This window comes from Chelon labrosus (genome assembly GCF_963514085.1).
Source record: "Chelon labrosus genome assembly, chromosome: 3".
Taxonomy (NCBI): domain Eukaryota; kingdom Metazoa; phylum Chordata; class Actinopteri; order Mugiliformes; family Mugilidae; genus Chelon; species Chelon labrosus.
In genome coordinates this window covers 5,140,403-5,168,276 of record NC_140339.1, presented here as the reverse complement: position 1 = coordinate 5,168,276, position 27,874 = coordinate 5,140,403, and the positions used below count along the sequence as shown (strand labels likewise).

Genomic DNA, 27,874 nt, shown 5'->3' with positions numbered 1-27,874 from the left:
GTGAGTCACAACTGTTTTGGAGGCACGAGGGAGACCTACACAATATTAGGAAGGTGGTCATAATGTTATGCCTGATCGGTGTACATAGTGCTGAGGTCAAAGCAGAGGGTAACTAAGCTCAACAAACAAATATATACAGCAGTTAATGAAGGCCAATATATTAGTAAGTCTCACATAATTTACTTTAGTAGATTTTTAAGTTTTTATATTTGTTTTAACTTGTTGGTAGATGCATTCAAGGATAAATTAAGTGTGCAGGAACTGAATATATAAACCAATGAATCTAATGTGCAGTCTCTACCCTGAACTTAACTAAAAATGAATGATTCTTACTTTTACTTGTCAGACATTTGTCCAAAGTATGAGTTAATGATTTTCATCAATTAACTTCTGGGTAGCCCTATCAATTAGAATTAGTTTCATTATAGACCTATATTTTATTTTTATATGAATGGTGCTTGAATAAACTTGCCATGCCTTCAGGAGCCCACACATCCTGCACACAGCCGTGCGTCGCACACCGTCAGGCCGCCAGGGGCTCGGTGCCACCCTGCAGACCTTCCATCATCAGCTCAGCTTGGTTTCACTTCTCTTCCTAAACTTTGCGTGCAGTTTTTCTTTTAGTGGGCGGGGACGTCGCTGTCCACTTTACCCTATAAGCGCAACTCGTCAGCGATGGAAACTCGGTGGCAGAGGTGATTAGTGTCCAGAGACGAAGTGGATGTGCAGTTGGAGGAGGAGAACTTCTAAACGGTGAGCTCTGATCGCAGGTGACTGCGTCAAAACTGCTCGACTTTTCCTCGTGTTTGCTGACATCAGTTAGTCTTGTTTGGCGAGCTCGGTCTCCGTGCTCCGTGATTAATTGGTTTAATGACACTTTGCATGTTGTGCCCCTCCATTAGAAGGGTTTGTGCCTCTTGCTTGTTCAGAAGATTAAGATGGAGTGGCGCCAGCAGACCAGTGTCAGCTGTGCAGACGCGTTCAGCGAGGCTCAACGCTGGATTGAGGTACGTGCTTCACTTTTATTTACGTTTATTTCATTCTTAATAGCCCGCATTTGCATCAGGAACCTGCAGCTGCATCCCCTGTGCAAACAACTGTGAGGATGTGACTTGAAAATAGTCAGTGCAAGTCATTTTGGTTTGCATCTTCAGGATTTAATGAGAGCTGTTTTAATGTTTTAAATGACTCATACTCAACCTTTTGTGAAGTCAGGTCCACTTGACAGACTTCACCCTGAGTCCATATGCAAAACACAAGCTGATAAGACTCAGGTGAGAGTTTGTCTCCTGACACACACAGGAAGGAAGAAGAAAAAAAACCCAAACAAACCAACCCTGTGGTAGGTGAGATAAAAATGATTTGACTGCAGGGCTCACATGGCTTCAAGGGGAAATTCAAATGGAGAGAAGGCAAGATAATTAGGTAATGTTTAAAAGAAAATGGAAATAAAAAAAAAAAAATATGCAACTGCGTGCCTCGCACCGTTGAGGTCTGTTCTTCAGTGCCTGCCTGCTGAAGGATGAGTTAGCTCTGGCGCTAGCTCTTTGCACGCCGCCGCTGTGGCACACGGTGCAGGCAGACTTTGCGGAGGATGTGGTTTGAAAGCAGTGCAGAAAGGTAGTTTCAGGGCTGCTCCTGTCCGGGCATTGTTGCAGCAGCAACCCTTAAATCATCACCAATGAATGCAACTTGTAGACCGTGGGCGCTGAATGTTGACCGACTCTAAATGGAGGGGGGTGCACCATTAATGTCACTTGTGCCTGACTAGTTCATTATGAGAATTTCATCCGGAGCGGTCTCTTGGCAGAAGGCCATCCACGTCTATTTTCCTGCACTGATGGATGAAAGGATGGGTGAACGGCGATGAGGCATGTATGTGTGAGACAGCAGTGAGGCAAGGCGTGCTGTTTTTCTTTTTCTTTTTTCTTTTTTTTTTTTTTAAAAACGGTGTCACAATCTCTTCCTTGTGCCAAATTGCGTCGAGAAATGTGTTGGCTCTAAATCCCCTGCTACAGGTTGCAGGATAATAAGCTTCCATATTGTCAAGCATCCACAAATTGCTGCCAGTCATCATGAGCACAGTACCAGCAGCAGTTATGTGTGAATGTCTGCCGCATGCCTGCTTTCTCAAGAAGGAAAAGGCATGGCATGGTCGACGATACGTGGACAGGTAGTTTAGTTTCTAGTGGTTTCGAAATAGCAGTTCCTTGAGTTGACGAGGGTTGAGGCTTTACCCTACGCAGACCCTAACGCCGTAGCCTGGCGTGCACCTCCCCAGAAATGTAGCTACGGGTCACGGCGATGCAGACCGCAAGAGCCGCGATCGGTTCGCTTGGTAGTAGCGTGTTTCCGGTTTAGTATTTCCTGCTGCTTCTCCATCTCCGCAATATCCGAATAGATTGTTTTGGATCAATAAAGACGGAACACATCGAGGAAAGGTTCACTGAGAAGGTTCGGAGACGCAAACATTTGTATGACACGTCTTCGGCGAAAGTTTCAGTCGCCATTGTTGAAAGTGAAGCAGGAAGTAGAAACAAAAATTATCCCGAGTGGCAAACAAGACAGCGCCGACTAGTGTTTGGGTGGTGTTGTTGCAGAGCGAGTCAGACTGACGAGGAGGCTACGTACGTAGGTTACGGCGTCTACGTCCCGCAGAGGCATAAACCACGCTTAAGAGTCGCTTTGATTATTCATTAATCTGCTAATTACTGTATTTTTTTTATGTTTCAAATAAAATGTAATCAAATTTATGCCCATTTTTCATCCTTGTTGATGTAATTAACTTGTTTGAAACTCCGTGGGACAGACGGTCTAGAGACACCTGAGAACACGCGGTTGAAATTCAGTCAATTTGTGGTTTCTCAGGGGCCATTGTTTATTGAAAATGACCAATTAAAGTTTTGCTGCTGCAATCGGACAGCGTGCCACGGCACCACAATGTGTTTTACTGTGTTAACCTTGCGCTGCATTGTTTGTCTGATTCCGCTGAGAAACGGTGGCTCCATGCCCGGTGCCCAGTGCTACAAAAAAGGAAACGAATTGTGATTGTGGATTCCTGGGGGGACTAATTAGTGAGAAGAATAGCCTTTTGGGGCCCTCGGTTAGTTATGGAGCCGAACCTTAATAGTCCCATTTTTATGTCCTCATTACAAAGCCCTCTTGCCTTGTGCTTGCTTGCTCCTGCCGTGTAAATTAATTTAGGTTCTGTTGTGTTTTTTGTTTTGACTTAAAGACATCATCTGAATGCTTGTGAGATCTATCTGACTATTTTGCTCTGTAGATATTTTGTAATTTGCCTTGACGCGGAAGCTGGAGGGGGTTTGAGCTACTGAGGCAAACGGATTTATACGTTCTAACAATTTGGTTTCATTTAATGCCACTGAACAGGATCCTGTGTATATTAGAAGGAGGGGTAAATCTACCATCAGCTCATTCTTCAACATCCTATCTGTTTCAGTAACATACTTTTAACAATAGACTGACTGCACTGCGGTTTACCATCTATCTCAACTGGGTTAAATCTTTTCATTGGTTAGTTTTCTTTCCTCCTCTAGGTCAGCTGCTGCTGATCATTAACAGTGGTGGATGTTGGTTCTTGTTTTTGGGTTAGATATGACGACACCGCAGTTGTTTCCGCTGCTTTTTAAGGCATGTTCCTCTGTGTGCCGCCGTGATATGTCGCGTGATCGATTCTGGATTCAGAGGCTTGTATTGACAGTAACTTTTACGATGAATGCCATGCCGCTTAAAAAGTATTGTGCCCTTCAGAAAAATGATTAAAAACATCAGCGGATTTTCAGGCCTGAGAATAGACAAAGAGAACCCAGACAATTGGTTTGTTTGTCCAGAAAAATGGGCCAATATTACATATCTGTGAGTTGCAAAAGTAATTTCTTGGATTAGAGGCGAATTTTATAATGATTCCTTTATAATTTTTTTGTGAGGAGGAGGATTACTGAAAGGAATGCTTTTACTTTTTGACAAATAAACCCATTTCTGCACTCCGGATCTGGATAAAATCTGTGCCTCTTTCCTCAAACATGTCTTTTTGTCTAAATTTCTGGTTACTTATAGATGGTCTATGTTGATCCAAAACATTATGACCACCCCAGTCTGTTTTGTGCCTGCCAAATTGGCTCTGACTCGCCTTGACGTGAATTGCCCCGGACACCTACGTAGCTGTTGGCAGCACGTCCTTTTTAATCTACTCAGCTGCGAAAATGCAGCCACCTCGGGTCAAAGTTGTCTCTGCAAACTCGCCCCCGTCACGATTAACAATTTGTGATTGGCTCCTCTGTGGACATCTCCTCCTATCGACCGGGACCGTCCCAAAAGTGCGGCTTTAACAGATTTGCGCAAACACAATAATCTGTCCTTCTGTTTGAATCATCAAGGCCTCTGAATCCGCCCTTTTCTCCCATGTCCGAAACACTGACTTAAAGAAACAACTGACATCTTATAGACCCTGGCTTTGGCAGTTGTTGGAAAACACTCATCGACAAGAGCACACCAATCTGCAGTTAACATCGGTCAGGCTCTAAAATACAATCTGTCAGTAGATTGTTGGCATTTACTGACCATGCACTTGAAGGCATCACTGATTGTATATAAAGATGGGTGCCCTTAGATTTCTTGAAGAGTCATTTTGAAGCTCAACATGGCCACGGCTTTAAGTATGCACAGCTGTAAGCCTGTTTTTTGTAAAAATTCAGTTATAGAGACTAAAACTGTCTCTCGTTCCGGGCCGGAAACATGTTTATTTCTGCTGTAAAGTTTTTAACATGGAGGTTCGTGGCTTTTATTGATATGATTTCTGAGCTAGCTTCTAGTGGCCATTCCAGGAAATACATGTTTGTTTGTTTTTTGAAGCTGCAGAGGTTGATGCTTGTTGAGCTTTCCACCTGATGTCACTGAAAGCACTTGCAAAAAAAAATTAAAATAAAAATGAACATGTGAAACAAGACATCTGGTGCATGCAGATGGAAAAAATAAAGTTGTGCTTTTGTTTCAGGAAGTGACCGGTAAATCCTTTGGTTGCAATGACTTCCGCGCCGCCTTGGAGAATGGAGTCCTGCTATGCGAGTAAGTAATGATGCTCAGACTCTGCTCAGCATCTGGCAGCCTTTACGAGGTCACGATGTTTTATTTGAAGAATTGAAGTTCAAACTAAAACATCACGCAGACCAGTGATTAATGAGTGTAACTGGACTTATCTGGCGGCCTATTTTCGGCTGTAGCCCTGAACCAGCTTTAATTAACAGTTAAACCTAAAGCTGCAGCCTGCTCAGTATCCTCAGATATCTTTAAATACAGTATGAAAGTTAAGGTAATGAATTAAAGTACATGTCATACAGACCACTGGACGAGATTTTGGTTTGTGGTTCTTTATCTAAGACATAAATCTTGACTTTTTGTTTTTTAATTAAGGATTATTTTGTAGCGGTAATTTTTTAATCTGTTGAATAATTTATTGTTTTCGCAGCCTAATCAACCAGTTGAAACCTGGTATCATCAAGAGGATGAACAGGCTTTCTACTCCCATCGCTGGTCTGGTGAGTGTTACGCTTAAACCATACAATGTGTGTGTGTGTGTGTGTGTGTGTGTGTGTGTGTGTGTGTGTGTGTGTGTGTGTATATGAATAATCGAAATAAGAAGCCACCTGCTAGCCAGGAAGTGTTGACACGACGTGTGGTTTCCTGTTCAAAGGCGCCGTCAGTGCTGCTATAGTCTGATCCTGAAACAGCATTTCTGTGCTGCTATCGAACTGCTGAATATGTAAAATGTATTTTTATTGGGCATCAATGCAAATGAAGATTTTTTTTTATTATTTTTTTTTTTTTATTATTTTGGCTTCAGGCAGTGTTTCGCTTGCTTCATACAAGTATAATTGCCAAAAGTGCCCAAAGCAAGAGCAAGGAAAGATCAATTGCAACCTTGCATCGGGGACCAATAAATAGACAGAGCCCAGCGGAGAGTGGATGCCAGAGCTGGTGGAGATGGTGCAATGGGAGTTGAAAATGCACAAGAGAATTGGCAGTTAACTTTGACGGCCTTAAGGACCAAATTGGTGGATATCACATTGGTTCTAATCTCTGAACTACACATTAAATGTATTTTATATGAATGCTAATATTTTACATGTGTTTCTCTGCCATTCACTCGGCTGTTCAAGTAAGCACAGAGCAAATATCCTCTTTGTAGAGCTTTGACACGTAAATAATCACTCTGAGCATTAAGCTTTCTTTTATATTTTAGGTGTAAATTTACCTTCATTTACACAGCTATTATAATCAGGACTGTTTTGTTATAAAAATGCACAAATAAGGAAGAAATATTCTTTAGCAATAAAATCCCACATAACTGCAGTTTGCCTCTCTACCACTAGGGGCTGCCAAAGCTTCGTCTACCTAAATTTATTTAAAAAAATAATAATGGTGACTTGGAAGTACCTGTAGTCTTATGATGGCATGCCTCTAATGTTACGCTAAACTTTTCATCTCTGTTTTCACTGCTTAACTTAAAATATAGATGTGTTTTACTTGGCTAAGGTTTTTGACTGCTGTGATCCAATGCAACAGGCTGCTCACAGGGCTGGAGGTTCTCTAAATGGCCAACGAGATTAATTCCCACTATTTATTGGCTACGGTTGTTTAAAACCTGCTGCTGACTGCATCGTGGCAGACGTGGAATTCGCAATTATTGATTTAAATTTGGTTATTGCTTCATTATTTTCTTAATACTGATACAGCCTCAACTTTGCAAAGTCGGCTTTGGCATTTCACGAGTTCCAAACGGCACAAACACTTGATTCTCCGGCCTTCACACGTTTTCTCCTTCCTTTAACAACGTTGTCCAATTGTTGTTTCTGTGGTTTTGATGCTTCAGGATAACGTGAACGTTTTCCTGAAAGCCTGCGCGAAGTTGGGACTAAATGACTCGCAGCTGTTTCACCCGGGCGACCTGCAGGACCTGTCCACTCGCGTGACAGTCAGGTAGTTTAGCAGACTTTCATATGCACTGCCTGTTGATCATATGCACTGAAATATATTCTCGCTGCTTGTGCTGCAGAGGTTAACAGAATGTGAATGAGGTGCTTTGCATTCATAAAGTAATGAGCTTTCCCTGACAAGCTGCTCCTTTGTATTTTCTCAATAAAACCTGATAAGTAGAAGATTGCAAATGAGACGTATTGAGGTGTCACAGTGGTTCATTTTTTTTCTCTGACGTCTCTCTATCTGGTTTACTGGACAGTAATTTATCGCGTTCTAGTGATGCAACTGCACATTCATCCATAATGTAAATTGCATCAGGGAAGAGAAGCTTCGTTCTTCTACATGTATACATTCTGTCTCCTTTTTTTTTTTTCTTTGCAGGCGAGATGAAGGCAACAGGCGGCTCAAAAATGTAAGTTTGCATTTTATGAATTTTTACATGTGAAACATTTTACATGTGAGAACATTACGTGTGCACGCTTGTGTGCACTGCTGGCATTCTTTACATGTTTCAAGGCTCATGGGTTTGTTTATCAGGGAAGCCTCATTTGAATGATACAATAGCAGACAACTCGGGCCCGGTAATGAGGCTGTTTTGTCTGAGCGCTCTCTGTTTGAACTGGGTGTCGCATTTTTCCCTTTGAATTAACAAATTAGGGTCAATTTGCAGCCATAGAAATACATTATGTTTTTTTTTTCTCCTTTCATTCAGGTTTTCAACCAGATACACAAGTTATTCACACAGTAAAGTTTCATAACGGAGCACAGCAATGGCGTTTTTGCATACAGTGATGATGACATAAGTTTAATATTTTTACGTTTACTGTTACGCCATTCAAGTGTTGCATTTAAACCAAGTCGAAATTAATTATTTGAGATGCTTTAAGACTAATTATCTTGATTAATATTATTTAGCTTGCAATAATTTCATTTAAACTTTGTATATCTGCGCTAGTTCAGGAAGATTGTCTAGATTAGATCAAGATTAAGCAAAAGAATCACGTACTTTACATGCATAATGTCCTTTTACATGATACTTAGATGTAAGATTCAAATCATTTAGGTCAGACATGTCATATCCCTGTGATCTGTTTTGATACACATGCGCCTCCGTATCCATCGAGGCAGCAGGAATGGTCGTAATGATTTACATTTACATTCGTAATTGGTTGATATTGTTATTAATCCAACCCCGGGAGTCACTTCTACAAATATAAAGCTTTTATTTGCATTATGGGCCTTGAGTGCTTTGAGCGTTCTTGCATTATTTAATGCAAATAAAATCCAGCGTGACAAATGATATTGTATTAACCTACGGTGACCTGTTGCATGCAGGGAAATGATTTCCTTGGCGCGAGATCCGCGTCGGTTTAGAGCTTAATAAGCACCTCCTGCCCCTCTGCTTAAGACTGACATAAGCCCTTAACGCTTGTTTATTCACTGGCTGTACAAATGAAGCTTCAGGGGCTCAAACTGGTTTTAACAACCAACAAAATTGCCTTTGCGAAAAAGGCCCTTATTATAGAAGCTCTCTATAATCTAACCATTTGTTAGACAATAATGGTGAAAAAGCAGAGATAACGCTTATAAAATATCTCTTTCTCGCTTGCATTGTGTTCTCTGCTGACTGCTCTGTGATGGCTCTGTTAATCAGCGCGTAGGCAAGTGTTGCACGTATATCTCTTTGCAACACAGGCTGCCGGTGTGGACAAAGACGGTGTGTGTATGTCTCTCTCGGCTCAGAGCCGATGAGAAGTAAACCGTGTCCAAAACACCTTGGTTGCTAAAATAGTAAAACACTGAATGTCTAGTAGAAGCCCATATTTCACAAGGATTTACTTGCTGGCTTCACTAATGGTTGTCAAGTATGTGTAGGACTGTCTGCAGGGTTTTTAGCTTTATCTTGTGAAGGCTGGGCGCCTCGGCAGTGTTACTTGTTGCTCATTTGGGAGACTTCTTTTACCACAAAGAAACTAACTGAGGGAAATCAGGCGGTAGGAAGTTTGGCACATGGTCAGGTTTGGGTAGGTCATACTTGTCTTTGTCCTTCGTCTCTCAGGTTCTGATTACAATCTACTGGTTGGGTCGCAAGGCTCACCTCGATGCCCTCTACAGTGGTCCTCAGCTTAATTTCAAGGCATTTGAAGGGTTGTTGGGGTTGGCGTTGTCCAAGGTAAGCTCCACTTCTAGGCTTTTAAATTGTTGTCATTTTTTATTTATTTTATTTTTTGTACCCACATTAACACCTCCTTCCGAATCCAGGCTCTAGACGAGGGCAGTAATGTTTTGGTGAAAGACGATGGTTACGGAGAGTGCCGCTACCCAGAGGTGGGGGAGGAGTGTCGGCGCAAGAGACCAAGCTACAAGAGGGAGAATTCAACGGACAGCGTTGATTCCCTGGACTCCCGGGCCATTCGCCCAAACGGTGAAGGTACTTTTGTGCATTCACCAAAAAAATCTCTAGACGACAATTTCACGCATCATGCGCACCATGAATGTGGCACCGCTTGAGGTGTGAGTGCATTCCCTTTTTGTCAGGATGAAAAACACGGTTTCTGTAAAGTGATGTCCAGTAGCGTCCATCTTTTTCTTACTGCATTCTTTTTTTTTTTCTTATTTTATTGTTGTTAGGGGTCCATTGATGGTGCGAGCTAACCTTGTTCATGTTGATTTCTTTTCTGTTAAAATCTACCTGCTGTTCTGTCTTCAAAAGAACGTGTATTTGTATAAAACTCTTGAATTAGAATAATCCCACGGCTCCATATATATGCAGCCATGTCATTATGTTTAATCAGTCTAATTTTGTCAGAGGAGGAATAGCTTCCTGTGCTGCTTATCCTCTTATCTCAACATGTTATTTGACTGCATGTGGTTGCGCCTGACTCCATGCACGTCAGTGATGGATTGTTCCAAGTTCCACACAGTGGTGTTAAAAGTGCGTGCGTGTGATGGTGGAGGGTAAAATATGTGGCCTGATTCTCCCCAGAGGCTTGGCTTTGTGAAGACACAGTCATCCAGGGAAGGTTTCTGTTGTTCTCCGATGCACGGCGTATAATGAACTTTCTTTCCTCTTATCCCTAAATGTGTCCGTACTGTTGCTCATTTTCCCTACGTCTGCGCCTTCTCTAGGTTGTGGTAGCGACGCAGAAGCGGAGCAGGGGTTCAAGATGGAGAACACGGAGACTGCAGCCCGCCAAAGCAAAGGCTACGTCCCGCCACCGATCCTTCGAAGGAAACAAGGACGGGAGGAGAGCGAAATCGGCAGCGCGAGTCCACTCCACAGGTACGTCCAGATGCGTTGGCTGCTCTACACAGGAAGTTCACACACTGCTACTAACTTACTCATGCAAGGCTGACCTGTCAGGAAAGACCTATTGCATTTATTCACACTGAATGTTCCTTTCTTTTAACATATGAAGAGTTCAGTCATAGAAAATGGAAAAAAACTGTCGAGGGCTGCTGTCACACTGTTTGGTGTTTCTTATAATGATTTGAAGCCGAGTATGTTTTCCCTCACACTAAGCCCTAGTTCAAATCATCGTGGCATTCATGCATACATCAACACCTTGCCATCACTTTCATCATATTCGTGTAAAGTTACGCAAAGGTGATGAGTCTTTTCAGTGATGCATGTTTCTGCACTTTTCAACATAATTCAAATTTATTTTACAATACCCTTTTTTTTTTTTTTTCTTGCTAATTTGGGTAAATTTCAGTTTGCCAGAGTGTATCTGGTGTCTGTGATGACAATCCTGTGCAAACTATCATTGCTGGCTAAGGGCAGCAATTGTAGTGGCGGAGAGGGCGTAGTCTATATCAACTAGGTGTAGGGCAATAGGCTAGTTACTCTAATGTAACTTGGGTTCTATGAATTCACAATCAGGAAGAATGAGGATGCTCTGTAACACAGGTGTCAAACGTAAGGCCTGAGGGCCAAAAGCGGCCCACCAGAGGGTCTAATCTGGGCCATAGCATGAATTTGCAAAGTGCGAAAATTGCATAGAAGACTACACTTTTTCAATGAAAATAACCGATATCCCTAATTTGTCCACTGTTTTAGTAAGTGAAGTGGACAGAACACAACACTGAGACCCAGGACTAAACGACACACAGCAATGTGCCCAAATTGCACTTATTTTAGGATAGTTTATCAAATGTAAACATCCTAATCTACTTGTTCTTCTTTGCACTAAAACAAATGGGAAAAAAAGTCTGGAGTTGTCATTGCTTATAGGTTATTATGCTATTATCTTACTGGTCCGGCCCTCTTGAGATCAAATTGGGCTGTATGTGGCCCCCGAACTAAAATGACACCCCTGCTCTATAACAAAAGACAACTAAAGATACCATCTTGCGTGTGCCTTTTCCTAATTAGAGTGTGCCGAAAGAAGAGAAGGGACGTATGTCATGTCGATGCATCAACAATGTTTATGTAACCACTCGCATCACCGCCAGATGGGGAGACGAGTTCTGCACCATAGCCGTATATTATGAGACTTTCTGGGTCCGGGTCATTTAAGGCCGGCTGAGTCATTGTTGCACTCACAAGCAGCTGGGTAGAGGTGCATATACCATCATCATTCCTAGGTTAGATGAGTCTTCAACACTTTTTTTCCAGATGTAAATGTCATTAGCAGTATTTGATACAGGACACATGGGTGTTGGCAGTAACTTCTCTTCTTACGCAACTAGTTGGTGTAACTATTGTGTACTAAAGTGTGAAAGTTGGTGTTCTCCTTGACACAACACAGCATTGTGTAACCCTAAACTCGCCTTCAAAACCTGTGAATGTGCCTTTATGCATTAACCAGCAGTCACCCCTCTGCCTTATAACATTTGGCGCAGGTTCGCATGATCTTTCCTGCGCTTTGTCCGAACAAACTGACGTATGTGTGATAATGCCCATCGGCTGTGAGTAAACGTAGACGTGGGTATACCGCTCTTTACTGCAGCGCTGGAGACGCCCCTCTGTCACCTCAACCCCTCTTCCCCGCGTCTCCCCGTCCCATTGATGAAGAGCTTTTCCTGCGTGCACTGTGCGAGGAAGACTCGGAGGACGATTATACCGAGGCGGACCCTGTCCTAGATGATTTATATATCCGCCGTTTGCAGCAGACCCTCCATCAGACTTCCACCAACCCCAACTACGATCGCTTCTTACCTCGATTCTGGACGCCGGAAGAGGAAATTCGCGTCCGCAGGATTTACCTCGGCTCTCAGAGGCGACCCTGGTATCGTAAATTGCAAAGGTTAAGGTTAGTGTTTTTATTCTGCTCTGTGACGCTAAGCATAGTTAATAATGCACAATTACTTAAAACTAAAACAGGGCAAAGCTGCAGTATTGTACTTAATGTTGCTAAATATAGTTAATGCATTGCTTCCCTAACAGTTAATCAAGCAATGCCTGGGTTTGAAGGCTGATTTGCGACTTTTCTAATCTAATAAGAAGCTTGAAAATGCTTTTGTTTTGTTTTAAATGTCTCATCAGTGTTACACAGTGGCTGTAGTGTAGTAGAAATCCAGCTTAACTAAACCAAACCAAGCAAACTAAATCCTAGTTTGCTAATTGCATGGTGTTAGCAACAACTAGTTTGCTAGAAAGATGACGAACTAAAACAACTGAACCTGGCATCTTGCAATTTGTTTTAATTAATTCAATCGTAAGACTTCCGGTGTTGTTAAAGTCAACTGTTGATGATCTAACTTATTTCATGCATTTCTATCCTTGTTTCTCTCTCTAGCCATAAAGCTTTGACTCTTGCAGAAGAGTTTGACTTCCTTTCTTGGCGTGTGGCACCTGCTCCGGGGCAAGTCATCTCTGGTGCATCTGTGGAGCCCGGGGTCGACATGGCACAACGTCTCTCAACGCCTCAACTTGGACTCCCGTCCTGAAGATGCGTACCAGAAGCGCGCACGCAGTCCCAAACACACGCCGCACTCAGCTGTTGACACAAGCTTTAACACACCATCCCGCTCGTTATCTCATTATCTCATCAGCGGCAAAGTGCACTTGGCGTTTTTGCATTTGCAAATGTTGCATGCTCCGGCAAACAGCATGCTTTTAGGGAAAGTATGCAAATTTTGCTCTGTTTATCAAGTGTTTTATGAAGTTATCAGTAAAAGCTTTGAATTTGAACTGATGTTTTCCTAAGCTCTGTGTGTTGGGTTATCAGGCATTTTACTCTGGCACCTTTTTATAGCGCCGATGAAGTGAGAAGGTTTTCACAGCCTCATGCTGAGTGACTCATCTGTTCGTAATGGTTAAATATGGCTCATGCACTGTCGTATCTCTGTAGCTATAACAGAATCACATTATTTATAACACCTTTTTTGCCAGCACTAATTCTTTTCCAGTTTACCGCCTGTGTGAATATGACATTGGTGTTGGAGGAAAAATAAAGTCTGTCATCGTGGTTCAACAAACTGTCTAATGGACTGATTTACATGCTGCCCAATATTTTAAACGCATTCTTCCTGACATAATCTTTATGTGTGTCCGTCAGCGTGGCCTTTCACATGACGGCCTCTTTTTAAATGAATCTACACAATTCCTCTTTCCTACATGATGTGTTTTCTAGTCCAACTGCTTGGCGTTCTGGTCTTGACCTAACCAGGTGCCTTAGGTGTTCATCAGTCATCATGTATGTGTTTTTCTGGTTCTGTAGAGCATATCAAGACCAGGTCAGGCCTGAGAGATCATTTCAGGTCAACCCTGGCTGGATCTGGTAAGACCCAAATTTTAAAAGTAAACTGGAGCGCAAGTGTCTGCGAACACTCTAGCTCAGGGGTGTCAAACATACGGCCCTACCAGAGGGTCTAGTCTGGCCCGCAGCATGAATTTGCAAAGTGCCACAAGTGCATAGACATTAGTTGCAAATTTTTCAATAAAAGTGACTGTACCTAGTTGTCCACTGTTTCAGTGAGAGTAGCAGGCAGGACACAACAACCAGAACTAAACAGCAGACGAAAAGTAAAGAATTCAGAGTTGTCTTTATTTATAGGTTGTGTTACTGGTCTGGCCCTCTTGAAATCAAATTAAGCTGCATGTGGCCCCTGAACTGACACGAGTTTGACACCCCTGCTCTAGCTGCTTTGCTGCCGATTTGTCCAGGTATGCTTTGCATCCAGTTCTCCTGCAAAAGCAACTCCACCGCAGACATCATTTGCCTTTTGTTGATAAAGACGTAGCACTTGCTATTCTTCTGGTAATTTTCTGGGTAGAGGCTCTTACAACAATGTCACATCTGACATCCTTTGTCGCCCACAGCAGGGCTGGTACTTGCTAGTCCTTGCTGTTATCAATACAGCAACATCTGTTGCCATTTATACTGCAGCATTGCTTGGCTTGCTTGCAACTCTTCTGTTCGCACTTGGCTAAGGATTCTGTTGTTTGAATGCAGAATGTGCTCCGTTATAGCTTGCAATACAGTCGGCCTGTCATGCAGTCTATTTTGTGTGTGTGAGACACCGGCTTGTTGATGCTGCAATGCGACTGTTGATCATGCTTTTCTGCTACTGTACATGGGGTTGAAAAGTGTCACTTTCATGCAATATTAAGCTGCAGTGTTTGTGTGGTACGTGTCTCTGACAATATTCAGTGCCCAGCCTTTCTTGTCGTCTGTCCGAACCAGGAGCAAATCCCTCACTGACATCCCGATGGTGTACCCCGTGCGTAAAACTGCTGATCGATTAAGCAGTAACGATGGAGGCCAGAACACCGGCCTGGAGACGGAGTGGAATCAAGAAAACAAGAGGAAGAATAGCGTCGCTGCCAAGGACAGTGAAGCTCAGTGGCAGGATGTAAGTCCTAAAAATAAAAGAAAGAAAGAAATGTTGACAGGACAATCTCAATACAAGGTTCATTTAGTGGCTGATCAGGCGTTTTTTTTATTTTTTTTGGGCTTGCTGTGTTGCGGATGTGCACATTTCTTTTGCTTGTTGTATTAAACGTTTCTTTCTGCTCGGTTCATTTGGAAACAGATTCTAGTCCTCACTGCAGTGGCCCAGGTTCAGTTCTAGCTATCCAAAAACAAAGGCATAAAAAGGCCAAAACAAACGTTAAAAAAAAATAATTATTCCCGATTTTGACAACCAGCAGTCCATAAAAAAATGGAGAAACTGTCTGGCGAGTGTTTTTGAATATACTCACGGTCAGGAATGAACGAACCTCCCCAACATAAAGATGTAGTCTGGCGATACATCTGCAAAAGTGCTACTGGCTTCCACATTTGTTTCAGGACTTGACAAAGTGGAAAAACCGTCGCAGGAGCAGCAAGTCTGACCTCCGAAGGAAGTCGCAGGACAGGGAGCACGTCATTAACCAGATGAGCAATGGAGCTGTGACAGATTTTGGGAAGAATGAAGCGAAAATAAAAAGGTACGTTCCTGCTTTGACTGCGAGGGAAACTCCTAAGCTTACATCGCCAAAGCCTGTTGTTACCAGGTATATAAGTGTGTATTTAAAAGCTACTGACCTGGCTTGACATCTCTGTAAACTTGTAATTTGACCCCCACCCCCCTCCCCCCCCATTTTCTTCTCCTCTTTCCTTGCATGCCAATTCCCCAGAGACCAGCAGTCACCATGGAGGCATAACTCTGCCCCTCGTCCTTACCCCATCTCTTCTCCATCCAAGTCATCAAGCTCTGATCTGCGGCCACATACTCGAGCTCTGCTGGCCCGCAGCTACGCCACCGAGGCACCTTTCAGCCCCACAGCTCCACTTAGCCCCCGTAACTCAGCCTACACTCGGGTAAGTTTTATAGTTATGTCCTCTTTTACCTCCCTCACCAACTGAAGGCCTCTGGCTACTTTACCGTAATTGTGGTCGTCTAAACATCTAGCTGAATGATGAGTTAAAAGTTTCCTCAGATTGAAGTGCAGATGTAACATGTCAGTCAACAAGACGCCAATGTTGACCTCTTTCTTCTCAGGGGTCATCGGTGGGAGCCATGCCTGCCTCGGATGGGAACACCTTGAGAGAAGTGACACAGTTTGCCTCCTTGGCTTCAGATGGAGCACGAGTTACCACACCTTCACTGGATTTCCCGTTTAGCTCTCAGACCCAAGCCAAGGCAGATGGCAGCTCAGCTCTGTTCCAGTCCACATCTGAACTGTCCCAACCGGAGCACGTCTTTACAAACCAAATCTCTACACTTGTTACGACCATAAAGCCAAAGGAGGCGACGAAATACGACAGCAACTGGAAACATGCTTCATCCACGTCAAGTCAAGCGAAGCTTCCAAACGTTAAAGCTTTGTCTTCTGAGGCAGGAGTTCATGCTCTGGAAGACCGGGAGGTGAAGTCATCAGTGGAGCAAGTTGGAGCCCAGCAGGCCCCAGGCGTCCACAAGTACTTGTCCAGAACCGGATCGTGGTCCGGGTCAGCCAGCCTTCCCCGTGGTTATCGGCGGTCCGAGGGCTCATCCCGTCTGTCTTCTGCAATCACAGCGAGACCCTTCGGGACCAAGCAGTCCAGGGTGTCCTCACTGCCGAGGCTGTACAATGTGAGTTCGCTGGTTATCACGATTACAGTACGCTTCTCATTGAATGTTCTCGTTTAACCAAATGGCATCGACATAGGAAGCCACTTTTAGTAACTTGTGCATCTTATGTGGTTCACTGTCATGCTTTTTGACTTCAAGATTAAGACCGGGTAAAAATGTAAAGCACACATAACAAACTTTTAATAATAAATGGGTCTTACTTTTTAAAAATGAAGCAACATTTTTGAAAACGGGAGACAAGGTAGCATTTAGGGAACTGCACTCAGACCGGCAACGGTATGGAAGACTGCTTTATATTTAAAAGGTTTAGGAGAAGAGTGCACGTCTTCTTGAGGTCATCCTTACATAGTGGGTTTGATAAATTATGCAATAAGCAGCAACTTCTCGTCAAATTAGGCCCATATTGTACATTTAATAATTGATTTCTATCGCGTTTCTTTTCAAGCCCCATCTTCTCTTTCTAATGCCCTCAGATAAAACTGGAACAGTGGATTTTTGTTAAAACGCTGTCACATTTCAGCCTCGAGTTCATTCAGGTTTTTACATTCTGTTTCATCTTGTGCAGTCTGGAAATCAGGGAGGTAACTGTTTGAAAACTGGATTTTCTCATGTTTTCCAAATAAAAAGTGTAGAAGCTTCAAAGAAGGACCTGAAACCTGCAGATTTAACTTTATTTAACAGTCTGATTGTGAATTTTGATGCACATGCACGTGTTAAGACCAAATGGGCTTAAAATAGATTGTTTAATGAGAGCATTTTGTGTTTTTTTTTTTTTTTTGTGTGTGTAACTATATGTGATCACGCTGCTCATTAATAATAGAACCGCTGCTGCACCATTGTGAACTCCCTATAAGATTACACATTTGTTTTTAGACATTCAGCGGCAACTATTCCACATCAGTGCTGCAAAGTAGATGGTGCAATTAGATTCGTCTACGCCGTCCCTCTGAGCGCACCTTGTTCTTATTTATCCCCAGGTGGACGACAATCAGGGCGTGCTGTTGAACACCGAGAAAGAGGATTCTCTTTCTTCGCCCACTAAATCATCGCTCAAAAGGCAGACCGCGACCGGCCAGCTGAGGGGTCAGTACGAGGCATCAGTCAAACAGAAGAAAGGCAGCCGGGCGAGGCAGAGCGGCACAGAACAGGGGAAGGAGGTGAACGGTGCCATTCTTTCCGGCCAGAACTCCTTTCAGACCGGCGGCTATCCCCATCAGCCCTCCAATCAAACCCTGATGCTGCCTCAGCCTTATTCGAGCATGCAGTCCCACCACAATAAAAACTTGACTCTGCCATCTAATACAAGCACTGACCTCCAAAAGGTATGTCGTACTATTTTTCAGCACGCAGTGCTGTGTATGCTGCATACTGACGCACTTGCAAATCTGTAGACAACTTAGAAAATCTTTTCATTTTGAAGAATCGCACTTATTATGGAATATTCAAATCGGTTACATGAACTTCAAATCTATAAAATCTTTAAGTGAATCTTGAGATTACATTACATATTTGAACAGCACTAGACATTGGTGCACTGATCAGGAAAAACATTATGACCACTGAGTAGAAATAAATAACATTGACCATCTTATGACAATCCAGTGTTCTGCTGGGAAACTTTTGGACCTGGCATTCATTCATGTGGATGTTGCTTAGACATGTAGCACCCACCTAGACCAGACCAGGCACCCCCACCCCATAGCAATGACACTCCTTGACGGCAGCAGCCATCCCCAGCAGGATGTAGCCTGACACAGGCACACACACAAAAACTGTTTAGGAACAACAACAAAAAAAAAACATGAAGAACAGCACAAGGTGTTGACCTGGCCTCCAAAGTCACTAGATCCAAAACTGATCAAGTATCTGTGGGATGATCCACAGAGGCCCCTCCCCTCAAAGGCCAACCCTCACTAACAACATCGTGTTGCCAGACACCACAGGACACCCTCAGAAGGCCCATGTCCATTCTCTGATGAGTCCCAACGGTTTTGGAGGCACAAGGGAGACCTGCACAATGTTAGAAAGGTGGTCATAATGATATGTCCTGATCAGTGTAGATGTGGTATCATTCATAAATGGTTTTCAAATGGGTCTTCTGATATTAGAGAAAGTTCAACAATAAAACGACGTGCTCCACTGTAACCCCGAAGACGACACACGGACGGGAATCGGTGCGGCACGGAGGAAGTTTAAGCCATTCTGCTCTGCGTCGTGACTTACTGCATTGCACACAGAGTTAATGAGTAATACCTGGAAAAGTGTTCACAATTGTGATCCCAAAAGCTGCTGTACTTGAGAAAATAATATAAACCCTCACACCTGAGTGTTTCCAAAGGTTCCTAATCCCTGGAGGAAGTTCCTCTGGTGGAAAAATGGGTTTTCTACGTGGACTATTCAATAATCTACCCTCTTTTATTTAACAGCAAAAATAATAAAAGAATTGGTCTTTCGTGTATCCCTTACTAGCAGGCATCTGAAGTCTCTAATTTCATTCAGGAAGCACAGGACACTGGATCACAGGGTGTCACCTTTACCTGTGTGTGTGTGTGTGTGTGTTTCAGGTGGATCACAGTGACATGAGAGTGAGCCTTACGCTCAAACCCAACAGCATACCAGACTTTGGTTTCCACACTCTCTGGGACGCCACGGGAGCGCGACTCAAATTCATCCTACCCGGTAAGACCTCTGGTTAAATTTAATTCTCCACTGATTAAGTTTTGTCTCGAGAAAAGCGCATTTATAGTCGGGGTGAAATGGTTTTAGGTCTTCAAATGCTTGTCAGGCAGGGATTATTCTATGATGAGGATTGTAATGCTAATATTGTCCACACCTCACGTTCTGCATTCAGGAGAGCGGGACAGGAACGCATGACGGTTCAAGTTGTATAAAACGGCACGAAAAAAATGTTAGTGGCTCATAGGAGAGTGCAGCATTTACGTTTTAAGATGTATTTTGTGTACAGAAAAAAGAATGACACTGAATAATTATCTAAACTAGCGGAGGAGTCGTCGTTTTTCAGACTGTGACACTACAAAATGTATCCAGTGATTTAAAACTCACCCATAAATAATTAACCAGTTGTGAGAGAGGTGTCGCTTACTTGCTGCCATGTAGTTTTGGCTGGTGGCCCACTCCTCGGCTTGGAGCAGCCACTTAGCGGTGGCTTGTTCTCACCCGACGCCGGGCAAACACTTCCCGAAGCTGGTACCTCTTACGTTGCGTCGCCCTTGTTCTCATCTTTCTTCATTTCGCCGATGCGCCTCCCGCCCTCAGGCAGTCCTGCGGAGCTCTGCCGCCTGTGCGTGGACGATGAGATCTTGGCTGTGGACGGGGTTCCGTTGGCACGCATGACCTACAGCCAGTGGAAGGATAAAATGGCGTCTGCCCTGCAAACCGGCAACCTGACGATGGACATTCGACGTTACGGCAACAAGGGTAAGATAATGAGTAATCTGTTCAACTTCACTAATACTAGCTGACAGTTTAGTCTTACATTTGATGGCTGGCATATTTTTAATTAGACTGGAGCACCAGCGAAGGGAGCCACCACAGCCAGCCAGGCCAAAGCACGATGACCCTCAACCTGACTGCCGCCGCGCCTGTTCTCATTGGCTGCTCTGATCGGCATGCCAACTCTGCCCCCTCTACGGAACCGACGGTCACGAAAATTTCCAAATTCAATGCACAGGCGGGCAATGTGAGCAATGTTTCGGCCAGTAAACATCCAAACCTGAAAATATTGATGATATTGTCTGATGGTGCAGCTTAATTAGTGGTGTGCTCTTTCACCTGCCCAGGTAACCCAAGGAAAAGTCACAGATGGAGGGCTTCCTGACAACGCCAGGGCAGCCAGAAGTAAAGGTAATAACTGGAATAAAGTCTGTAATAGCCAATAATATTAGAATAACATGCAGAATTCTTACTGTAAAAAATAACTCCCTCAGATAAAGTATGTTATTTCCCACCTAATCTGTCCTTCCTCTTTATGTAGATTCTAATAATATTACTAGGAAAATTCAGAAAAGGAGGGAGGAGTTTTTCAAAGAGAAAGGTAAAATGCTGGTCTGAATGTGGGCTCCGTGTACAGCTGCTTCGGTCGCCGGCGCTTGGCTTGGGTTGACGTTTGAGTGTTCGTTACAAGCAAATGCAAATATCCAGTTAGGAGATGCTAATTAAAAAGGAATCCGAAGCCCAACCACAAACTAAATACATCCGCTATTGAAAGCTAGCGATTTTGTGAATTAATTATCATTTGTAGAGTAGTTCCTCAAACACTGAGGCAAACTGCAGTAATTTCCTCTGAGCAGGCAGCACTTGGTACGTTACCAACCACAGAGGTGATGGCTCTGATCACGTTCATAACAATTAATGATAAACTGTCCTTCAAGACTGTAACGGTAGTAACTGCATGTTCCTTCTGTCTGTGGGTTAAAATCGATTCGTATCCTTTCAGTCATCATTCTTTGTCGCAGTGTGTTGCTGTCCTTTGTGGTTGTTAATGACTGACGTGTGTCGCACAATGGCTTCTCTCCTCATGCTGTGCAGGATTCAGCTCATGGGTTTACTTGTGTGGTAAATGCTTGCACTGTGTGTAGTTTGTTTTTGTTTGAACAGCGTGCTACGTACCGACGTCTTAAAAGCTTGTTGTGGAGCTTCATACAACGTACAGTTGTTTGCTCAGGCTCTTTTATTTGTTATGGAATGCTTGGCTCTTTGCTCTTTTTTTTTTTTTTCGCAGTGTGGCATACACCGATCAGCCACAACATTATGACCACTGATGGGAGAAGTAAATAACATTAATCATCTTGTGGCAATTCAGTGTTCTGCTGGGAAAATGTTTGGGCCTGGCATTCATTCATGTGGATGTTACTTAGACATGTAGCACCCACCTAGACCAGACCAGACACCCCCACCCCATAGCAATGACACTCAGCCTGACACAGGCACACACACAAAAACGCTTTAGGAACAACTCAAAAGAACATGAAGAACGGCACAAAGTGTTGACCTGGCCTCCAAATTCACTAGATCCCAAACTGATCAAGTATCCGTGGGATGATCCACAGAGGCCCCTCCCCTCAAAGCCCCCCCACTAACAACATTGTGTTGCCAGACACCACAGGACACCCTCAGAAGGCCCATGTCCATTCTATGATGAGTCACAACTGTTTTGGAGGCACAAGGGAGACCTACACAATATTAGTATAGTCATAATGTTATGCCTGATCGGTGTATATTTAAGATGGGGATACATTGGAAGAACTACGGTCTTGCTGATCCATGGTCAGGATTAGATAGTCTTTCATAGTTCTGCAGGTAAAGGTCAGCAAAGTGCCACGAGAACATGTTTGTATTTAGATCTTCACTAAATATTGGAACAATTTTAGTCTTTAGTTCTGGCTGCAGCTAAGCCCTAATTATTTCTGTGCTTGTTGTTACTGGCGCTGCAAAGTTGTCTGCCGTCAACAGGAAAGACGCACCACTGGATATTTAACTTTGTTTCTACAAGTCCATCCATTGTTTGATCCAGTGTATTTTCACCATGCTGCGGGTTCTTCTAATGTGTCCCCCAGTCCTTGTGTGGTGCACGCATTGCCCGATATATTGCGCACAGCTTAATGATCTTCTGCAGCTGCATGGTGTTCTTTTTGCTGATTGATTATTTTCTCACACAGGAGGCTCGGAGTCTGCAATATCTGATGTAAGTCCCCCTACCACCTGATCAAAGGATGTGTTTATGCGTGGTCGGTCAAACATACGTTATATCCGTGCGGTGAATGAGTTCCTGCGCTGCGCTGTGATCATTCCTGAGGCCGCAATCTGTTTGTGCCTCCCCAGCTCCAGGTGCCATCCCTCAACCCCTCCTCGTCCAGCTGGTCGTGGGACCGCGAGGAGGATCGCAGGCGTCAGGAGAAGTGGCAGGAAGAACAAGAGCGCCTCCTACAGGTGAAGGAGACGCAGAGTAACACTAGAAGGAAAATATTCAAGTTTGGTGCAACAAATGAGTGGTTTCGGTTTGCTTTGTTTGTTTTTTTTAGGAGCAATGCCAGCGAGACCAGGAGAGGCTGGAGGAAGAGTGGCGCAGGGCACAACGGGATGCAATGGACGCCAGGAAGTCGAGAGTAATGTCCAGTTTATAGCTGCTTCTGTGTACATTAGGGTTGCAGCCTCTGACAGTATTTTATTTCACCTGAATATTAGGATGACTGTAAACTAGTTGAAATATAGCTTTGGTTTGCTTTGGTATACTTTTTCAATATTAATTCCTTATGTCTAGAATGTCTTATTACTTATTTTTCCAATTTGTTTTTCGTACTTTCGAAGCAGAACACATTCGAGTTGACCGCCGGTGGTGAGAACATTGCCAGCGCTCGGCTCAACGTCAACGGATTGACAAGCAAAACCAGAGAAGGAAAACAGGAGCAGAGTCCTGACGGAGTAGAGCTGAAAGAGGCGAAACCGCAAGGCGTGCGGAATGACAGGATTGCCGAAAAAGACTGGTAAATAGAACATCCTAACCGAAATTGATGGAGTATAGACGACACGTGGTCTTGAGAAATGTTCTAATGCATTTTAAATCACTGCTGCGCCTCCTGTTGCTTTTGCCGGGGCCTCACTCCTGCTAACGCTCTACCTCAGGGCTGACGGCTCCTGCGGCTTCGCTCAGCTTTCCCCTGCGCACAGGTCAGAACAAGCTTGGCCCAGTTTCCACTTTCTTTCAAGCGCTCAGTGTGACGTTAACCTACAGATTGTAGCTCTTAACATTTGGCTCAGGCATTGAGTTAGTGTAAATTTAATTAAGTTGTAATTTAAAACGACTTCATACGCTTCATACGTCGTTTATTGTGGCCTGTGTCTCTCCTGTAGGGCCAAGTCTTTGTCGACCCCAGTGTTGGCCGCCACAAACAGCCAGACAAGAGGTTGGTTTAACCTTTCTGTCGTAAAATTCCCTTCTGCTCAGGAGATCCACCGGCCTAACCCCGCAAGTGCTGAATGTTCCAGGTGATCAGAGGAAAGGGATGGGACAGCCTGGGTCCAAGGCCGAGAAAGAGAGGCAGCAGATTTTGGAGGAGATGAAGAAAAGGACTCAGCTTCTGACCGACAACAGCTGGATACGTCAGCGCAGCAGCAGCTTTTACAAGGAGCCCATCTATGTCGGGGTTCCTGTGAAGAGGTATTTGTAATGTCACCCGAAGTTGATCTTCATTTTTTTGGGGGGGGCATTTTCTGAACTGTAACTCCATCATGTGCAGGTATGAGTCTCTGGACGACCTGGATGTTCTGCGTCAGTCCCCAGTCCAGACCTCTATGTTCAGTTACCCTCGCCCGCAGTCGGCTGCTGCAGGTTACTCTGCTCCGAGTAGGAACTCCACTTCCCGTTACAGCACTGGAGCAATATTGTCTCACGGCAGGTGCGTAATTTCAACCTCGTCCCTCTTGAGCATGTGTTATTTTATTTTATTTTTTCTACGTCTTTCTCATTTTTGGCCTCTTAACGTGTGCTGCCCCAGGACGGTCAGTGGCAGGAGGACTTGCTGTGTGTGTGAGCGTGTCCTGGGTGGTGGGGCAGCCATGACCGTAGAGGCTCTTAGTCTCTGCTTCCACCTCGCCTGTTTCCAGGTGAGAGGTCGTGACCCGGTGGTTAAGGTGCGGTCACAATATAGCTCGCGAACAACCACCGCTGCTCTCAGTCACTTCTGCTGTGTAAGCGGTTCCTGGTTTGGGTTGAGGTCCTTCAGTTCTCACCAATCGGAGTGTAGTTCTGTTAAACTGAACTGGCCAATAGAAATGGCAACGTGCTGCGCTTGGAAGTGGGGAAAGTCGCTGTCCGTGCAGTGTTCCTTCACATCGTTTTGCACCGATCAGCCATAACATTACAACCAGTGACAGGCGAAGGGAATAACGTTAAGAATCTTGCTGCAGTGCAATGTTCTGCTGAGAAATCTGGCATTCCTGGTATTCATGTAGATGTTGTTGAGACACGGACATTGCTGCTGACCAGGCAACCCACACCCCATAGCAAAGACACTCCCTAACAACGACAATGCAGCCTTCCACACCACAAAAACTACAAGGGTGTACAGCTCATAAAAACATGAAAAATAAGTCCAAGCTGTTGATTCGGCTTTCAAACTCCACATACCCCAAACCGATCAAGTGTCTGTGGGATGGACTGGAACAAGCCTGATCCACAGAGGCCCCTCCCCTTAACCCACAGGTCCCAAAGTCTCCTCTATATAACATCCTGGTGCAAGACACGATATAGGACACCCTCCGAAGGCCTCTGTCCTTATACCGAAGCCCCTGAGGCAAAAGGGACAACAAAACAATATTAGACCTCTGGTTTTAATGTTGTGGCTGATGAGTGTGTAAAGCAGCGTAAATCTCTCGTATCCTATCGCATTTCTTTTCACTTGTCGCTGCGTGTTTTGTTAATTTACAAACTCCCAGATACTGTAAAAGTTAAATTTCAGCTGTTGGTGCATCAGAAACATGATGGACGTGATAAATAAAGTCAATTTGAGATTCAGCTCCACTGAAGGGAAGCATAATGGAAGCAGAGGTAAACGTGGGAATATATAAAAATAAAATGCTATGTAAGTCAGCCACTTTTTGGCATATAGTACAGTTTAACATGATAGTATGAGGTGTAGACGGGAGTTTATATTATGTTTTCCCAGTTGTTCCTTTCATTCACATAATTTCTTCTTCTACAGTAGTAGATTTGGACATAATTTGGATGGGAAGTTGTCTCCCAGTGCACCCAGTTTGCTTTACTTAGATCTTTTGGTGCTCATTGCGTGAAAAAAGTATTTTGGCTAAAGGCTAATGTGACCACACCTCACCCTCAGTGAGGTCAGCATGAGTCTCATCTGTAGTTACACCCCTGCAGCTTATCTTTGCTAACAAGCGTAGCATCTGGACTGCTGATCACGCACGCTGCAGTAGTCCTACGTCCCTCTAGTTCTGTGCATAGGTCCAGATGACGGAAAGAAGCCATCCCTCACATTTAGACGCTTATTGTGAAAGTCTCACATGCACAAGACCTCCACATTTAGCAGACCTATGTCTTTTGGCATGTAGATGTAAAAAATCAGCTCACTTCTGTTTCTCTCTCCCTCCCTCTAGCTCTGATGCATATTAGTCACTAGTAGACATAGCACCCATATTTAAATATTTATACATTGTGTGTGTTTTTATGTTACAACAAAGCTTAATTGTTCTGCGCTTGGGTGGCGGGCAGGCTGGTGAAGCGATTTAGACGCAGAAGGCCCGCATTCACGGCCCGCTGGCTTTCTCTTGAGTTGCCCCCGATTCCTTTCTCACTTCTGCATCCTCCCTCTCAGTGCGTGGGCTGCCGCCAACGGCTCAGAGGAACGGGGACCGGAATCCAGGTTCGAATCCGAAACGGGAAGCCCTACTGTGAGCGCTGCTATTTTCAGCTCAAATGTGAGTATTGGGTTTTTGCGAGATGCTGACATTAGCCGGTTAGCGGTTTTGGTACCTCATGACGTTGGCCCTCCCAGACTTCTTGGATAAGACTTTTAGTCATTAAACTTGCCACGAGAAAAAGGAATTAATCCTGATCACATATTTAATATCTTTGGTCCCAACATTTGCTCATTTCTAATGTTTATCTTGCATTTTAGCCACCGGTGCCCTCCCCATGTGACCAGCTTGCTGTGCTCCAGATTGAAGAGTGAACCGACGGACCGGCTGATCAGCAAACCTAGCACGAACAGCGGAAACATCAACCAGTCTATGATTTATTTCTTTCTCCTAATCCTTGATAAAGCCGAAATCTATGAAGACGTAGAAATTCTTGACGATCTCCAGATTTACAAGCAAGCGATATTCTATATTACAGTAGTTTGACTGTCCTTTTTCTCCGCTAATTTATTTCCTATGACGATTTAGATTTAATATATGAAATTAAATAAAGATGGGAATTATTAATGTTGATCCGTGGTTTCATTTTTAAGCTAGCGTTGCTCTTTGTCACAACTATTTGTGTGTTAACCTTTGACTCGGGTTATTGAAGCACATTTTAACATGTACTCAAGCACTTTCTGTTCTATATTGTGAAGTCACATTGGGATAAATCACTGGTATGTCTATATTAAATATCTATATATCTGTAATGCTTGTAATTGTCACATGAAAATTGGCGTCTTAACTCAAATGTTTCTTCCTTTTTCTTTTGTAAATAAAGTGCACTATACATGAGGGTTTTTTTTTTTTAACTGTCATTCATTTGTGTACCACAAGGTGGCATCATTGCTCTCGTCGTAAAAAGGATATTTCAGTGTCATGCTTTGAGGTGGAAATGTCATCACTTTTTAAGGTGACCCAATTATTTCTGGTGCACACTCTTTAAGAAGTGTTTTTAAATGCGCCTTTTAATGTATGATATGAAGTAAAACAAACCAGATAATAAAAAATAACAAGGGTTTGGAGGTTAGAGGGTGTATCTTTTGGTTAATCTTCCCGTCTGTTTTGAAAGTCGTCATGTGTGTAATGCAGCAACATTTCTCCGCAATGTAGTAGGAAACCGGCCGTGCTTGTTTGCTCTAGCGTTCAAAGGCGTATGGGTTAATATACTCGTTGCTTGTGTTTCAAAAATACTAACGGAGGAATGGTGGTAATGACTTTAATTCTCAGGATTCTTTCTGTGCTGCCAAACCACTAAACGCACCAATAAATGGCTTTGTTCAAGTTCCTGGAAAAAGCTGCTACCGTGTGGCTTTATGCTCTATCTTTATTTACCTCTAACGCACTGATAAACGCAGGGCTTTATCACAACGTGATAGCATATCTGTGTCTGGTAATTCCTATATGGCATTTCTTGTCCACAACACAGTCCAGATGTAACCCCCTTTAACGTCCAGTTTTTGGCAAGAGGTTACTGCTGAAGCCTAAGCCACAACATTTTTCCTCTTGAGTTTGAAGGAATCGTTTCTGCTTTTCAAATTACCCATCGTTTTTTTGTTTTTTTTTCTTTTTTTAAATCCCTAAATAAACACGAGACCAGTTTCCCATGAAATGCAACCCCTTGTAAATAAGAGTTAAAACATAAGTGATTTGCAGGCCACAAGACCCCACTCCCACCTATCACTGTGCAGGGCCACAGAAAATATTTTGTTATTTGGGTGAACTGAAATTGGTGAGTAAAGGTCAGTGCAACTATAAAAAAAAGGATTACAGTCCTCGGGCCTGTCGAAGAGGAAGTGCCATGCTTTCTAATGGTAGATTCAGGTTCTGACTAAAAAGTCTGTGCTTTGTGTGCTCTCTCTGGTTCATGAAAAGTCATGAGGAAGGTTATTTTGCATGAATTTACCCATTACGGGAGCAGGAGCAGCACAAAGGAAGC

At 43.6% G+C, this 27,874-nt stretch overlaps 1 protein-coding gene across 3 annotated transcripts; it reads left to right on the top strand.

Moving 5' to 3' along the window:
* The first annotated feature begins 548 nt into the window (after positions 1-548).
* Positions 549-26,772, top strand: LOC311510005 (LIM domain only protein 7-like). Of its 3 annotated transcripts, XM_084574939.1 has the most exons (30): positions 549-753; positions 903-1,007; positions 5,015-5,085; positions 5,486-5,555; positions 6,890-6,996; positions 7,378-7,408; positions 9,056-9,169; positions 9,259-9,427; positions 10,126-10,279; positions 13,662-13,721; positions 14,628-14,796; positions 15,234-15,373; positions 15,563-15,746; positions 15,928-16,500; positions 17,478-17,822; positions 19,065-19,179; positions 19,777-19,938; positions 20,025-20,200; positions 20,301-20,364; positions 20,495-20,554; positions 22,179-22,204; positions 22,342-22,449; positions 22,542-22,625; positions 22,828-23,003; positions 23,143-23,187; positions 23,371-23,423; positions 23,506-23,677; positions 23,757-23,915; positions 25,851-25,953; positions 26,154-26,772. In XM_084574939.1, exons 2-30 carry the CDS (start codon positions 939-941, stop codon positions 26,205-26,207), a joined length of 3,813 nt encoding a protein of 1,270 aa, XP_084431065.1. In that variant the 5' UTR covers positions 549-753; positions 903-938; the 3' UTR covers positions 26,208-26,772. The 3 variants fall into 3 exon arrangements, with proteins under 3 accessions (XP_084431065.1, XP_084431066.1, XP_084431067.1); XM_084574940.1 differs by lacking the exon at positions 23,143-23,187; XM_084574941.1 differs by lacking the exons at positions 23,143-23,187; positions 23,371-23,423 and having other exon boundaries at positions 23,465-23,677.
* Positions 26,773-27,874: the final 1,102 nt, after the last annotated feature.

Coding starts and splice junctions, on each gene's coding strand:
- LOC311510005 (XM_084574939.1), top strand. CDS start 939: ATGGAGTGGCGCCAGCAGACCAGTGTCAGCTGTGCAGACGCGTTCAGC. Junction 20,201..20,300: donor TCAATGCACAGGCGGGCAAT/GTGAGCAATGTT, acceptor TCACCTGCCCAG/GTAACCCAAGGAAAAGTCAC. Junction 22,626..22,827: donor TGGACGCCAGGAAGTCGAGA/GTAATGTCCAGT, acceptor GTACTTTCGAAG/CAGAACACATTCGAGTTGAC.